A 15,770-nucleotide genomic window follows, 5' to 3' on the forward strand; every position below is an offset into this window, starting at 1 on the left:
GAATGTTCTGGACAGAAAGAAAATGTTTTGACTAATAATGAAAACTACGGTCGGAAGCATAATTAAACTAAGAATGGGACAAACAAACAAATGCATGGTAAGTGATGAGTAAGAACTTTGCATAGTCAGGGAACATTAACGAATTGATGATGTCACACAAAACTTCACATAAGTCCGTACAAAATGACAAAAGTGGAAGGATGATGAATGGACAAGGTGCGACAGTATATGTGCAAGAATGGAGGAGAATGTTTACAGGATGGTCACTTGGAGATAAAACCAGTAGGTGTCAGAGGGAGACAGCCGAGAACCCGGCCAAAAATGATCGCCAAGGCCGAAAGACGAAAAGGAAAACAACAGCCCCCACACCCCTCGAATTGCCCATAATCAGCACCCAACGCCACGAAACCAGCTCTCACCGAACCAGCACCCACTCCCATGGAATCAAACTCTCCTGCGAACTTGCCTCACCCCAAAGACTCATCACCCATCAAACTCGGCCCACACCAGTATGTACAACTGAATATAAGCTGACCAAAGAACCTTGAACGTTGCCTTTTCTGAATGGAGACTTTCTGCTCTTGAGCATGGTCACACGAAAGGCCCAGTACTTTGTACTTTCCTGAAAACAGAGCTTTCTTAACAAGAATTGTGACTGAACTCAACCAACCTGTGTAAGTCTAAATTTTGTTTCGGTGTCTCAGTCTTTTCCTTACATTGTAAAAGAAAACAAACACGCAAGGAGTAAATTGGATAACAGGTGATTGGCTCTGGCTTTTGCCGTGAGGCGTGTCAGGATCGGTTGTGGAGCATGGAGCAGGACGACCAAGTGCAGCTTGGACCAGGGTTTATTGAAGCAACTCAAAATACAGACTCGGTAAACTGACATGACTTAAACAATAACTTGACTGACTGACCGGGACGTGAAACAAGAAGACAGCAGGACATGACGGCATCAAGACAGTACGCCAACACCGAACGACAGCAACCAATGATCCGACAGGGAGTGAGGGGCAGACAGGACTTTTATACACGACAGGTAACGAGAGGCAGGTGGGAACAATCACACTGATCATGGGCACACAGGAGGGGAGGGGTGAGCACACAGACAGAAACCAAGACAACAGACACATAGTGGAGCAGTTGGGGACGAGACGTGACAGAACCCCCCCCACAAGGGACGGCTCCCGACGTCCCAAAAAAAAAAAACTAGGGGAACCGCACCGCACTCGGGCGGCGACTTGGGGAACCGAACCGCACCGCACTCGGGCGGCGACTTGGGGAACCGCACCGCACTCGGGCGGCGACTTGGGGAACCGAACCGCACTCGGGCGGCGATTTGGGGAACCGAACCGCACTCGGGCGGCGACTTGGGGAACCGAACCGCACTCGGGCGACGACTTGGGTAACCGAACCGCACTCGGGCGGCGACTTCGGGGACAGAACCGCGCTCGGGCGGCGACTTCGGAAACAGAACCGCGCTCGGGCGGCGACTTGGGGAACAGAACCGCGCTCGGGCGGCGACTTGGGGAACAGAACCGCGCTCGGGCGGCGACTTGGGGAACAGAACCGCGCTCGGGCGGCGACTTGGTGAACAGAACCGCGCTCGGGCGGCGACTTGGGGAACAGAACCGCGCTCGGGCGGCGACTTCGGGGACAGAATCGCACTCGGGCGACGACTTCGGGGACAGAACCGCACTCGGGCGGCGACTTCGGGGACAGAACCGCACTCGGGCGGCGACTTCGGGGAACAGAACCGCGCTCGGGCGGCGACTTCGGGGAACAGAACCGCGCTCGGGCGGCGACTTGGGGAACAGAACCGCGCTCGGGCGGCGACTTGGGGAACTGAACCGCGCTCGGGCGGTAACTTGGGGACAGAACCGCAATCGGCGGAAACACAAACATGAACCGCTCTCGGGCGGCAACCCAAACATAGAACGCATTCGGATGGCGACTCTGGAAGTCCGTACAGTAATTGGCGGCGATTCTGGAAGTCTGTACCTCGATCGGCGGCAACTCTGACAGTCCGTACCGCGATCGGTGGCATTCGAAAGGCGGGGCTGTGCGCGGCGGCAAGAGCCCTCACGCGCCGCAGCAGTGGGAGTGGAGCCAGGGACGATCGCGGGTCCGACGCAGCTGGCTTGGATGTCTGGCGATGTTCGCGGGTCCTGCGACGCTGGGGTGGAGCCCGATGGCGGCCGTGAGTCTGGCGTCGCGGCAGCGAAGTCCGACGACGGTCGCAGAGGCGATGGTGCCGGGAGGAACTCCGATGGCGGCCGTGAGTCCGACGTCACTGGAGCAAGATCCGATGGCAGCTGCAAGCCCATGGCGCTGGAACAAGCTCGGACGACGATCGGGCGTCGCAGCGGGAGCTGGTGGTGGAGGGGGGTCCAAGCGCTGGTCGGATCATTCTGTCACGGTCGGGTGGCGCATGGAGCAGGACGACCAAGTGCAGCTTGGACCAGGGTTTATTGAAGCAACTCAAAAGGCAAACTGACATGACTTAACAAACAATAACTTGACTGACCGGGACGTGAAACAAGACAGCAGGCCATGACGGCATCAAGACAGTACGACAACCTCGAACGACAGCAACCAGTGATCCGACAGGGAGTGAGGGGCAGACAGGACTTTTATACACGACAGGTAACAAGAGGCAGGTGGGAACAATCACACTGATCATGGGCACACAGGAGGGGAGGGGCGAGCACACAGACAGAAACCAAGACAACAGACACATAGTGGAGCAGTTGGGGACGAGACGTGACAAGGCGCAAACAGCCCGCTTCGCAAATTGTGGACCAAATCCAACAAATGGTGACCCTGACGTGAAATTACATGTTTGCCATGCCATCAGAAAATTTCAAATTTGTGATCTATACTGAGTGTTTGATCTTGTTTTGCTTTTTGTTTTTTATAATAGCATGGCGATTTTTGAAAGCGAGCTGCTGACATCTGCATAAGCAATGCCGTTATTTACATTAGTTTTGAATTCACATATGAATTCACCAAATGATTCCCGAGCGCGGCACCGCTGCTGCTCACTGCTCCCCTCTCCCCCAGGGGATGGATCAAAATCACATGGGGATGGGTTAAATGCAGAGGACAAATTTCACCACACCCAGATGTGTGTGTGACGATGATCATTGGGACTTTGACTTTAAAGGCATACAGCATAACCTCTTGTCAAAAATAACATTTGCTTTTTAAATGGAGACTACTCATACACATGCTTTCAAAAAGATTTTATTCACTTGAGATTTGGAAGCAGGAGTGGGAGGCAGCTGGTCCCTCCCTCATGCACCGTTACATCTGGGAACAGGAGACGGCGCCATAGGAGGAGACGAACTACCTCGCCAGCAGTGGACCACACTGAACCGTTTAAGAACTGGTGTTGGGCGCTTCAACACATCTATGCCGCAGTGGGGACTGGGGGACAGTGCGGCATGCGAGTGCGGTGACCCCGAGCAAACAACCGACCACATCATCAACACCTGCCCCTATATAGACTACCCTTGGAGGCTGGCTTCTTTGACCTGAGACCAGAGATGCTGGCGTGGCTCCACGACACAAAGTTGGACCTCTGACGTTACACAAAAGAGAGAGACTTGAGATTTTATTTACTTAAGAAAACCACTCCATACACTATGCATCGACATGAAACAAACTTTTGGGAATTTAAAGCAAATTCAGCTACCATCAATGTTTAGCGTTTGTGTCAGAAGCTCTTCTCTTCGAAATTATTAAAACTAAAACAACTAGTCACGTAGCGAATTATGGGAAAAGTACAGTGGAGCCTCGGTTTTCGAACGTCCCGGTTCTTGAACAAATCGGTATTCAAACAAATAATTCGCGATTTTTTTGCTTCGGATGTCGGACGAAATTCGGTTGTCAAACCTCGCGAGATGAGCCGAGAGGACCCGAGAGGACCCGCATGCCAACTGACTCCGTTTGTTATTATATTCTCGTTACTCTGAGGATTGCATCAACTCTAATCATGCCTCCAAAGGAAGCAAGTGGGAGCAGTAAAGACATCCTAAAACACAAAGACGCTCCTAAAGTAATGCGACAGTGAGCGTCCGGTTGTGGTTGCGCGATCGGACCAAATTAAATTTAATCAAGAATGGGATAACAACCATGTATGCTTGTAAATCTGACTTGTGAGTCAGTGCCTTAGCGTCACAGTACGTTTGTAAATCTGACTCTGAGTCAGTGCCTCACCAACCCCAACCCTCACCGCACGTCACTGGAGCCCCGTTGCTACTAGGATGACAGAGACACCGATATTTCCCATTAACTAGTCAGAGTGGGGATCTATGGATTCTTCACCAACATTGAGACGCCCCGCCCTAAACAATGAGGCCCCTTTGTGGTCAGACTCCCCCCCACTCCGAAAATGGGGTCCAGCACTCTCTGTAACTTCCAGTGGCTGAAGTGAAACCAGCTGGGCCTTTCAGCAATGTTCAGTGCAGTGGGGGTAGTCAGCAAGACTTAGAATGGTCCCTCCCACCATGGCTGGCCCAGTTTGTCCTTTTTGACGACCTTCATGTCGTCCCAGTCTCCTGGCTTGGAGCAGTTGTTGACCTGTGGGGAAGAAAGATCAGGCGGCAGTAAATTTGCATTTGACACATCTTTCAGTTTGAGTGCTCTGATCATGCTATCTGCCAAGGACTGTTCTTCGTCTGCTTTTTGCAAATCTTGTATGTATCATTCACTAGTCAATTTTATTGTCCTTTTGAACTGGGCAAATAGGAGTGTTTGCGAGAAGAGTTTGAGCACTTCCTAATGATTATTCCCAACTCAAGGTTCTTGATAGAACAATCCACCAATCCAAAAAAACTCAACACAAAAAAACTGCTGGCAAATGAATCAGAATTTTTTTTGTTTTGTTTTTGTTTTTAAATTTAACTCAATCTCTCGAATTTAACTCACATATAGAAGTTTGTATAATGTTATAACCCAACCAATCAATTATTCTTATTAAATCAAGCATTGCAATGTCTTAAATTCACAATTTTGCTTCATCCAATTCCTGAAAACATGTTTTCTCTGTCTTTCGAATTTGTCTTCAAGGTGAGACACTAATGTGCACTACTGTCAACCAGTTTCTGCCCACAGATTTCTTTCTTTTTCTCTCTTTTTTATTTTTCAAAATTGTTTCTGTTTTGCGGTGCAAATTGGATAGACCACAGTCTAGCAAATTTCTTTGCACTACAAGTTTAGCCAATTTCATCATTTTAACACATACGCACACACATACATAGCTCTCGCGCGTGAGGTCTGGGGGCCGGGCATCAATGATTTGTCACAGGCTGGCCATTTCCTGCAGTCGATCATGAAGCTGGTCCCGCCCACGCACGCGAGGACAGCACATTCTAATTTTTTATTTATCTTTAGAAGCAAGTTGTATTTCTTTACCACTTGAGTTGCAAATATTAACTTTAGTGTACACACACAATTTGATCTCTGGTCATTTGTCATTGGGCATACAAACAGCATTGTCATACTTCTTGTATGGACAGGAGCTCTAATAATCTAAAAAAAGTTCTAATAATCTGACAATGACATGTTTTGCTGTCATATGGGGGAGGCTTCAGGTCTTTTAAATTTGGATACATGATTTGCATAGGAGCGGAAGCTCCTCTTGCCCCTTTGCTTGAGGCACGGTTTGACCTGCGGCCTTGCACCTGCGCACTGGCGCCTTATTGTGTTCTGGTCTGACAAACACTTGTGACCTCATCAGTTTTCATCTATGTTTGTCTCTTGAATTTGTTCTCTTCTCTCTTGTGAAGCTTTCAATCACACTCTAGCACATTTCAATTCTCTCCCTTTTCTTCCCAGCCACACTCTCCTCTAAAACGTCTACCACTTCTTCCGGATTTCAACTTCAACTTTCCTTCTGCTCCATATTTTTTCTTCCACTTCAGCATGTATCACATACAATTAGGAAATCTACACGCCATGTACTTCTCATCTCCTTCAAGAGTGCCTTTATTTGGAGATTTGCAGTTTTCCCATCTTAATTTTAGTAGTTTTAGTCAATGCAGGTTTAAATTGACCTTTCAACAAATTTCTAGCCTGTGTTATTTGCTAGTACTGCACTTTAGTCTATTTATCCTACCAGTCACAGTCAACCACACAACTTTCATGCAAACAGCTTGGAAAAATGGACAAAAAAGAATCTACGCCCTTCTTCAATGAAGACAAAAAAGCTCTGTTTTTCTTAACCTGTTCCTTCCACTGGGTCTTGGACCCAAGCTGTTTCTTGACTCGGAAAAACCAAAACCGTATCTCATAGCTCGGATAAATCAAAGCCGTATCTCATAGCTCGGACAAACCAAAACCGTATCTCATAGCTCGGACAAACCAAAGCCGTATCTCATGGCTTGGACAAACCAAACCCATATCTCATGGCTTGGACAAACCAAAGCCGTATCTCATGGCTTGGACAAACAACAGCCGTATCTCGTGCACTTTTAAGTTTTACACATTTCACCACAACTTTTAGGGCTTTTACTTACTTGTCTCCTGGTTCGTTGCACTACCGGATCCCGTCAATCCACTGTTGTCAGACGAAGGCAGACCTAAGATGCTGGCCCAGCGAAGAATTTTCTTCCCAGGTCTTTCTTTTCCAGGTCCTCCTAATGGACGCTGGCTTGTCGACAATGCAGCACGTCGTCCTCCGTCGATCAGCAGTGGGAATGTTAGGGATCCGGGTCACGGCACCAAAATGTTACAGTGATGTTCACTCTAACTTATTGTGTAAGAACCACACGGGAGACAGTATGGCTTTTGAACACTTGCAAGTGGAGAGCTCGTTCGTCACTGTGCATACAGCGATGATCAAACGAAGTCTGACTTTGAATTCTTTCAAGAGAGTATTTATTGAGAGAAAGCAGGGTGGGGGTGAGAGTGGACAGGATGGGGTTGAAACCCCTGGCCTCTGGTCAAATCATAGCAGGGGGTGTTTTACGATGTTCTGTAAACAGATCAACTTAGATTGCTTCCTCTGCAGCTGGTCAATCAGTTCAAAGGATCTTAGCACTTTGTTCTTCTACTTTGTCAAGACAGGACAAGTTTGGTTAATTATTACAGGTTACGTTCCAACATAATCATAGGATCAAACTAATCTATCAACCCTAACAGAGTCTAGATGCGGTAGCTGTCGACAATAATTGGGTAACCACTTGGTAACATTATCAGGATGGGGTCCAGCTCTGGCGGCTGCCTGATGGCAGATTTGCTCTGTTCTGGATTGGCTAGCCACTGGCGTGTCTTCCAAATGGGGTCTGCAGCTCTGGTAGCTGACTGCCAGCAGCTCTTTGCATGTAAAACAACTGAACCTTTTCCAGAAGTGACAGTAGCAGGCAGCTATCATAACTGGACCCGAGACAGAAGAGGTGCAAGCAGGTGGCTCATCTGATCCAGGATAGATGCGAGCAGACAGCAACGGGAGCTGGACCTTAACAAAGAGATGCAAGCAGAGCACCATCTCTTCTCCTTGCTTGAGTCATTCTAGAAGGTGAACAAGTGCATGCAAGGGGCAGATGGAAGCTTCGTGTGACACCACACCATCCGTCCCCTCCCCCCCTAATGTTACATTGGCTCTAAAATGCAAAGTCAGGAATAGAAATGAAAGCCAAAGGCAGGTTGAAAACCGTTTATTCCTTTTTTTAATATATTTCTTCATATGCTTTTTATATATATATATATATATATATATATATATATATATATATATATATATATATATATATATATATATATATATACATACATACATATACACACACACACACACACACACACGTTTATTCAGAATAACATGAGCAGAATGTGGAAGGAATGTCCTATTTTGTCCTCATCATTATAATTATGCAACCATTTAAACAAAGATGTCCTAAAAGAGGTTGATCTAGAAAACGAACACATTTGTAAACACAAACTGCACATTGGAGACTGGTCAAACGCAATTTCAAACTTCTGTGCTAACCCTGATACATAGAATTTTTGACAATAAAGTAAACTTGAACTTGAACTTGAACTTGAAGAGGGTGTTGACATGTCGACGAGAGGTATTGCAGGGAAAGCGCGTTTTCCATTTAAAACGAGACTGACACAGCGCAAGTGGGGTGCACAATGCGGGCACGCGCACACAAACATGCTTGAACAAGATTACTGTTTTTTTTCAACTCACTTATTGTGAGGAAAACAAAATAGAGAGGATGAATCCTTCAGGAACGCAATGAAAATAAAGACGCCATCTCTTCATGTGTGTGCCGTTTTGTGAACTTGCCCATAGCTGCCACCCATCCAGATGAGATGCAAGCAGATGTTTAACCAATTCATATGAGGTGCAAGCAGGAGGCTGCCACAGCTGCATTTCTTCGAAAAGAGGGGAGAAAAATCTCTAGCAGAGCTGGGCCCAGTCCAGAGAAGGTGCAGACCAGAGCTGGATCTAATCTGGAAGAAATGCAAGCAGGCAGCGATCGGAGCTGGACCCGATGCGAAGGAGGCACCGGCAGTCAGGACCACCTGTACCTGCTCTTCCTGATCAGCTTCATTCATGGAAGTCGGAATGTGACGTTGTGATAAGGCAAAAAGTAAAAAAGAATAAAGACTAAAAAAACAAAACATGTCTTATGCTTAAAAAAAGTATTTGGTGCTCTCAAAGAGAAGGGGAAAGGATGAAAGAAAGCAATCACGTCGAGTACGCTCTACAGTAAGGACTGCAGAGTGGAAACGACGAACGAAAGTCTGGTTCCCCTCAGAGGAAGGGCTTTTCATGCATGGGATCACCAGACATGGGACAAGTGGTCCTGGGACAAGGCTGACTTGCGCAACACCGATACCATATGAAGAGGGGTACTACTCAACATCAACTGCGGGAAAGGGTGGGGGGGGGGCGAGCTAAGTGAGTCGTCCTGCCCTGCTAGCGCTCGTGTTCGGTGGACAACACAGAAGGCCCTTGGCCCGTGCCCGCCCGGGATACAAAAATAAGGGTGGATGGTGGTGGTCGGTGGTGGTGGGGTCGTTCTACGTGGACTGCTCGCGTTGTAGGGCTGTGATGTCCAGAGGGGGAGGGGCCCGCCCGCTCCACTCCCGCAGCTGCCCGTCCTTGTAGAGGAGGTTGAGGGCCGGCAGAGGGACGCCTGACTCGGCCGAGGGCTGACTGAGAGGATTGGTCACCCCGCTGTCCGGCTCGTAGGGCGGACCACCATCCTGTCCGTGAAACAAAACAAGATGATTTGATCTAGATTGCACATGTTCAGCTGTAAATATTTCAATCTTGTGTTTGAGACATTCTAAATAGTTCTGCAAGTGTTCGAGCCTTGGCTGAGGTCACGTTGAGCATCCCTCACCTGGAAAGATTGAACGAAGCTCAGCAGCTTGAGGGACAGCTTCCGGCTGGAGTGAAGCAGCTCTTGCAAGCTGTGGAGCAAAAAGCGTGAGTGCTGTGCCACTTGCGATCAATGCCAATGATGCAATTCACCAAGCCGTCACCTGTCGCTGCTGCAAAGCTTGTGGGCGGCGATCTTGCGGCACACCTTGCGGTTGAGCTCGGAGCTGAAGAGCGGCATACCGAAGCACAGCTCCAGGGGAACCCACTCGTCCTCGCACAAGAGGGCTGCGGACGGCGGAGAACCATGCCAACGTGTTTGCAAACTTTTGAGTGGAGGCCAGCGGGGACGGCCTCGCTGGCTCTGATGGCAAATGTACCGTCGGCCTTAGTCCGTCTGTCGCTGTTGTTCTCTTCCGACACCAGTTCAAAGGACTCAGTGCTGCCATTGGTGTCCGGGCCTCCTCCGAGGTGGGTGTCTCCTACACATGAGAGAGATTTGTGCTCATCTGTCACCGATGTAAACCTAAAGTGGATCAGGTTTGACACTGATTTGATTTTTAGGAGCTTTTGTTTCATCCTTATCTGGATGTTCAACCTTCAATGCAAACTCTCAATCCAGATCAGAAATGGATCAAAAGTGGTTTATGACCCAGTCACCACAGAAGTGTGCATTTTGCAAAAGTCTGTCTTTCTTGGTCGCATCGCGGTTGTGTTGGTACACCTCTGCACTCGATGGTGTCGCTGGGCCGCCGGCGGTGCTTGCTGTTGGCGTTGAGCATGGTGATATAGCCGCACTGGTGCTCCAGATCCACGTGCTCGCGCAGTTTGCCCAGTGCCTTGTGCACGCACATGTTGGAGTAGGAGAACTCTACAAAATGTGAAAGCGACAATGGCAGACTTCAACAATGGACACAATGTAAATTGTTTTGGGAGTTACTAACCTCCCTTTAGGTCCTCCTCGTCACAAGGGAATGGGAGGTGCACAGTTTCGCCGTGGCCGTGCATGCCATGACCCTACACACACGCGCGCGCACACGCACGCGCACACACACACACACACACACACATTAACCACTGCGACAGCTGTCAATCAATTTTGGACAGCTTTGGGCTGTTCACCTGGATAAGAACGGCCGAGTGCGTGAGAGCGTCGTTGAGCATGGCCAGGACGTTGGATGTGGGAACCACGCCAGGATCGTGACCCCAGGATGTGATCAGCAACCTGTCGTAGACCTGACAGCACAAGGAAGTCCCATGAGTATGAAAGAACGATGCAAACGTGAGCAGGCCTTTAAGTGTGGCATCAACATTAGCTGTGCCCGTGTCTTGCTTTTAGAAAAGAAGAGCTTTAAGTAGGTCAGGTCTTTGTTTGTGCTGCCACTCTGCCCTTGGGATTTCCTCCAGTCCAATCCCCTCCTCGCATTACCCGGATACTTGAGGAGTCCCCGCGAGAGACTTCACCTGAAAGATGTCGGGCAGCTTGCGCAGCCTGGAGCCTTTGGACAGCAGCAGTGAGGGCGGACCCTGGCCGGTCACATGGTACAGGAAGAGCTTGAACCAGATGGAGCTCACCTCAGGGATGGCGGGCCCGATGTGCTGCAGCCACAACAACCACAACAAATGCGCGAGTCTATCAGCAAGCACGGGGGAAGCCATTTCACGAACGTGAACCTGAGGTGTGCAGCTGCTGATTGGTCTGATTTCGTTGCTGAGCGGCGCCATGGAGACCAGCAGCTTGTAGTTCTTGTTGAGCACGCGACTGCAGGTGGCCTGGTCCAGACCTAGGAGGCTCTCGCAGCGCAGCATGTCCAGCGGGAAACCTGGTGGCCGAGCAACACATTGCTCTTTGATTGAACTTTTTTTTTTTTTTTTTTAAATGCATGATCATTGACTTCTATTAGAATTGCACTGGCGTGGAAACGAGTCGGACAAGCACTCGGGGGGCACCGCTTACCTATATTTGGGAGATCAGGTCCCTGGTCCTGAGTGAGTTCCTTGTTGTAGCGTAGGAAGAGGATAGTGTTCTTCAGGGTGAGGGCGTGATCAAAGTAGCGCTGCGCCTCGCCCTCGGCCGTGCTTTCCACCTGCGGGAAGGCCGAAAGAAGCTAAAGAGCTCGAGGAGCGCGACCCTTGACTTGCGCTTGCAGCTGATCGACGAGATCCTCCGTCCCCACCTTTTCCAGCTCAGCCAGGAAGCTGTCCAGCGTCTCGTCGGACAGCTTGCCCACCTCAAACATGGTGACAGCGTGACTCTTGAGGTTGGGTGACAGGTTGCCCATCATGAGGAAGGCGGTCAGCGTGGAGTCGAACAGGAAGGCGATGCGCTTGGTAGGCGCCACCGCGGGGAGGCTCAGGCTGCTGACGCTGCCCGTGTCCGCTGCGCATGCACACGCACACGCAAGCGCACACACACCAGTCAAGACATACAAAGTGCATGAGCGTGTGCTTGCTATCAAGCAGACCTTGGTCCTCCAGACTGGTGGTGTCCGTATCTGTGGCCGAGGATCCTCCCTCCATGACGGGGCTGCCTTGTTCCCAGGACAGCAGCATCTTCTGAGGGTCCATGGTGCTCCTGGTGATGGACAAGACAAGTCAGAACGGACACCCTCTGGAGGGGAAGGGGGACGTACTTAAGCCTGTTGAGGGAGGGGGCGTTTTTCCAGGTGGGGTGGAGCTGCTCGGAGCTGATCGTCTGACCTTTCTTCACAGCAAAGCCCAGACGGCAATACATGGACACGGCGTTCTGGTCACGAGAGCAAAATATCGGAGGAAGAAAATCTGCCCGCTGACACGTCGTCAACGTCCACGGAGGCGCCGGCTTACCTTCACCAAATCCAAGTCGATCTCCAACACGTTTGCTAGCTAGAGGCGAGAACGCAAATGAGCGGGATGAGCAAATCCGCTCAGGGCACCGCGGAAGGATGCGTCTTACCTCGGCGACATTGGTCTGCTCGTCAATGGACACGAAGATTTTATAGAGCAGTGTCTCGAAGTAGTCGCCCTGCACACGGTTCATGACAAAGCCCTCCAGCGGCGGCACTGTGGAGGCAGCCAAGTGACACCAAAGCGAGCCAATATGCCGGCGCGAAAACCATTCTGTCCGGCACAAACCTGAGATGCAGCTGTCGTCCGAAATGGGAACATCCAAGTAAATGAAGCCCCGGTTGTACAAACCTGAAGACGGAAATCAAAACAATCTTCCACAGACTGCACCAAGACGACAGACCGCGACGCTAGCTTGCTCACTTAGCACCACGTTGTACTCCATCGAGCCAGCCAGCTGTGGCCCTGAATCGATCATCTTATCGATGGCTTTCTTCTCGGCCAAAGAGCAGATCTGCGATGACGCAAACATGGCGTCACGTCAGCGGGACGTTCGCGCGGGGCCCTCGCCCACACGTTCTCTCACCCTGATGTCATCTTCGGTGATGTAGCCCGTCTGCGCCACCCACCACGGCTCCACCGAGATCTCCACCGGTTTGGATGGGAGAAGATCCCGCGCCGATTTCCGGCGGAAGAATTTCTGAAAAGGGTAGAAAAGGTAGATGTTTTACAGATTGTGGGAATGGCGTACGATGAAGCTACACCGCAGGAACACAGTAGTAAAATTGAGTCAAATATTTGCTCCAGGTCATCGTGGACGTGCTTTTTTTTCAACCATCCCAGAGATGCTTAAAGCATCGAATTCATTGCAGATGTTCAGGATACACATCTCTCACCTTGGACGAGCGGCACTGGTTCATCAGGTCAATGTACTGGTTTCGCCCGATTCCAAGCAGCCTCAGACCTGCGTCATGACACAAAGTGGCGTGATTTAAAAAAAATAATAATAAATTTTAAAAAATTTAAAAAATGAAAGCTGAACTCAGCACATGACAAGAACGTAACTTGCACAATGCAGGAGAGTGAAAACTCACAATCAGCAGCGGTGAAGTTGGGCAAGGAATCGTAACTCTTCTCGCTGTTCATGATATCCTGGAGGCCCAAACAAAACGAGCGATGGAGAAAAGAGGAACAACGAAAACAAACGTGATATGAACGACCAACTGCTGGAAGAATACATTATTTTCCGTGAAGGACTAGATTATCTCCAGAAAGGCACCCATTGTTCCACTTGAGCGAGCAGCAAGTCATGCCCTGCCAGGAAGCGGCCGCTTACCTCCATGATTCCAACGTAGTAGGAAAAGGGCGTGACGCGCAGCCCCTTCACCATGATGTCCGACAGGTGGTAGGGGTATAGCATCAGGTGCTCACGGCTGTACTTGAGCAACTCCTCGTAGTACTTGCGCTCATCCTTGCGCACGTGGCGCACTGCGGCCACAACGTGGAAACAAATACATATTGACTTGCTGGCAAAACAATCCTGCGGGAGCTTGCGAGAAAAAAGCTCACCTAAGTTATTGCGGAATCGCAGCTGGTTGCGGATGCTGTACAGTAGCACATGTTTCTCGTACTCGCGCTGAGAGTTGCCCAAACTCTGCAAATAAGTATGCAAACAAAGGATGGTAGAGCATGCGTCACTTCTATGTGACGGAATGAAGAAATTTGAGATCCCTACACGTCATCATTTATTTAAATGTCGCTTGGTACCGATTTGAAACTTTTACATTTTCTTTACACTAACGTATTCTATGTGGTCCCAAATGTTGTTATGATTAATCAGAAATATTTTGTAGACATCTGCAATGATGAGCGAGTCAAACTCAGGTGTTTAAATGTTGACTCCAATTGACATGCATTCTGAGATTTTCAGACTACAAGGTACAAATCAACGTCTAAGGTCATTTAAGGGCATTGAACCCTCCAGCCCAACAACAAACGATGTAACTTTTTCTTGCAAATCTTTATGGTATGAGCAGCGGTTATGTCATGTGATGGTGGTTGCTGCCTGCCTGCCTCTCACGGTGACATTGACAGCCACCCCCGCCCCCTTAAGGAGGCGGTATCCTGTCACGAGTGGTCGACTTTGGACATTTGTTTTCAAACGACATACCTGTTTGACATTAGCCGGCAGCTTATTCCACGGATAATTCTGCCTGATGTGGAATTCCACGTCTGTGTTCATCGCAAGCTAGCTCGTTAGCTAGCTAGCTGGCTGGCTAGAAGCCCCTGAGACGATGAGGCGCTGTTCCACGGTGACCACCAATGACAGCCCCACAAGATCTCCCAAGCCACCGCTGACGCCGGTAGCCGACAACCAAGCGAAGCGTCGCCTGGTTCGAGGAGGAGAGTTTCCCTTAGTCTTCTTTCTGCCTTCTGCTGGCAGGCAATTAGGGGACGTCCACTTCCTTGTTGTAGTTCTGGCGTCACGCTTGGTACTACACACGTCACTTCCGGCTGCCATTCATGCGAATGGGTTATGATACTAAATAGAAAATTTCAGCACAAAATATGAAATCCACCTTTTTAGTCTAGAAATTTACAACTGTAAATTAATAGGAATGTAGTAAAATACAGAAAGTGAAGCAAAATATTTTTTCAGGTACTATGTCATAGTACAGGTATTGTGGCAGCCCTTAAGACACACACAGCTTTATTATTTTTTAATTATTCTAGATTTTTTTGTGGGGGCTCGGTTATAGAATTTCAAGACTTAAATCTCAAAAAGTTGGAATGTTGCAGCTGACCTACTGTGCCACCAGGGGTCGTTAAATGCACGTGTTGGACAAAAAAACTGAGTTGAATAGATAGATAAATGGATTGACAATACAGTCAAACCTCGGTTTTCGACCACAATCTGTTCCAGAAGGCGGTTCGAGAAGTGAATCGGTCGAATTCCGAATCTATTTTTCCCGTTACAAATAATGGAAGAAAATTTAATCCGTTCCAAGACTAAAGAAAACTTTTTCATTTGCGCATTTTTGTGCGATTGCGCAACTGCAGCACACCGCCGAACGCCCAAGCATAGCGCGCCGCCGACCGCGCAACTGCACCGCGCTGGTTGCATTATTATGACCAGCATAATTATTGAGCCGTCGCTGAAATTTAGAAAATATTTTTAAAGTCCTGATGTACTTTCCGAAATTTAAGTGGAGCTAAGTGCGCAGGGAGCTTCATTTGGTCCGATGGCGTAACCGCAGCGCGCCGGGCGCTCACTGTCGCATTGCTTTAAAAAAAAGTTAAGTTACAGTCCCAATGATCGTCACACACACATCTGGGTGTGGTGAAATCAGTCCTCTGCATTTATCCCATCCACGTGTGATTTTGATCATCCCCTGGGCGAGAGGGGAGCAGTGAGCAGCAGCGGTGCCGCGCTCGGGAATCATTTGGTGATCTAACCCCCAAATCCAACCCTTAATGCTGAGTGCCAAGCAGGGAGGTAATGGGTCCCATTTTTATAGTCTTTGGTATGACCCGGCCGGGGTCTGAACCCACTACCTTCCAGTCTCAAACTCTACCACTAGGCCACTGAGCTGAGCGTCTTTTG

The 15,770-nt window shown here is 49.2% G+C and overlaps 1 protein-coding gene across 2 annotated transcripts; it reads right to left on the reverse strand.

Moving 5' to 3' along the window:
• Positions 1 to 7,646: 7,646 nt before the first annotated feature.
• Positions 7,647 to 14,661, reverse strand: fam91a1 (family with sequence similarity 91 member A1). 2 transcript variants are annotated; one of them, XM_049750819.2, is made up of 23 exons: positions 14,337 to 14,660; positions 13,736 to 13,820; positions 13,503 to 13,654; positions 13,261 to 13,318; positions 13,063 to 13,130; positions 12,753 to 12,866; positions 12,590 to 12,680; positions 12,455 to 12,517; positions 12,276 to 12,382; positions 12,167 to 12,205; positions 11,974 to 12,086; positions 11,806 to 11,915; positions 11,518 to 11,720; positions 11,298 to 11,427; positions 11,015 to 11,163; positions 10,805 to 10,939; positions 10,463 to 10,576; positions 10,285 to 10,357; positions 10,065 to 10,211; positions 9,721 to 9,822; positions 9,505 to 9,628; positions 9,363 to 9,432; positions 7,647 to 9,222 (listed from the first exon to the last, which is right to left on the reverse strand). In XM_049750819.2, exons 1-23 carry the CDS (start codon positions 14,406 to 14,408, stop codon positions 9,037 to 9,039), a joined length of 2,505 nt encoding a protein of 834 aa, XP_049606776.1. In that variant the 5' UTR covers positions 14,409 to 14,660; the 3' UTR covers positions 7,647 to 9,036. The 2 variants fall into 2 exon arrangements, with proteins under 2 accessions (XP_049606776.1, XP_049606775.1); XM_049750818.2 differs by having other exon boundaries at positions 10,805 to 11,163; positions 14,337 to 14,661.
• Positions 14,662 to 15,770: the final 1,109 nt, after the last annotated feature.

The sequence above is a fragment of the Syngnathus scovelli genome, chromosome 19 (genome assembly GCF_024217435.2).
Source record: "Syngnathus scovelli strain Florida chromosome 19, RoL_Ssco_1.2, whole genome shotgun sequence".
NCBI classification, from domain to species: domain Eukaryota; kingdom Metazoa; phylum Chordata; class Actinopteri; order Syngnathiformes; family Syngnathidae; genus Syngnathus; species Syngnathus scovelli.

Excerpts from the sequence above, each read along its gene's own strand:
- fam91a1 (XM_049750818.2), bottom strand. The coding sequence starts at position 14,408 with ATGAACACAGACGTGGAATTCCACATCAGGCAGAATTATCCGTGGAAT. Across the intron at positions 13,319-13,502 it reads ACTACGTTGGAATCATGGAG|GATATCATGAACAGCGAGAA; the intron begins GTAAGCGGCCGC and ends TTGGGCCTCCAG. Across the intron at positions 11,916-11,973 it reads CCCTCCCTCAACAGGCTTAA|GAGCACCATGGACCCTCAGA; the intron begins GTACGTCCCCCT and ends GTCCATCACCAG.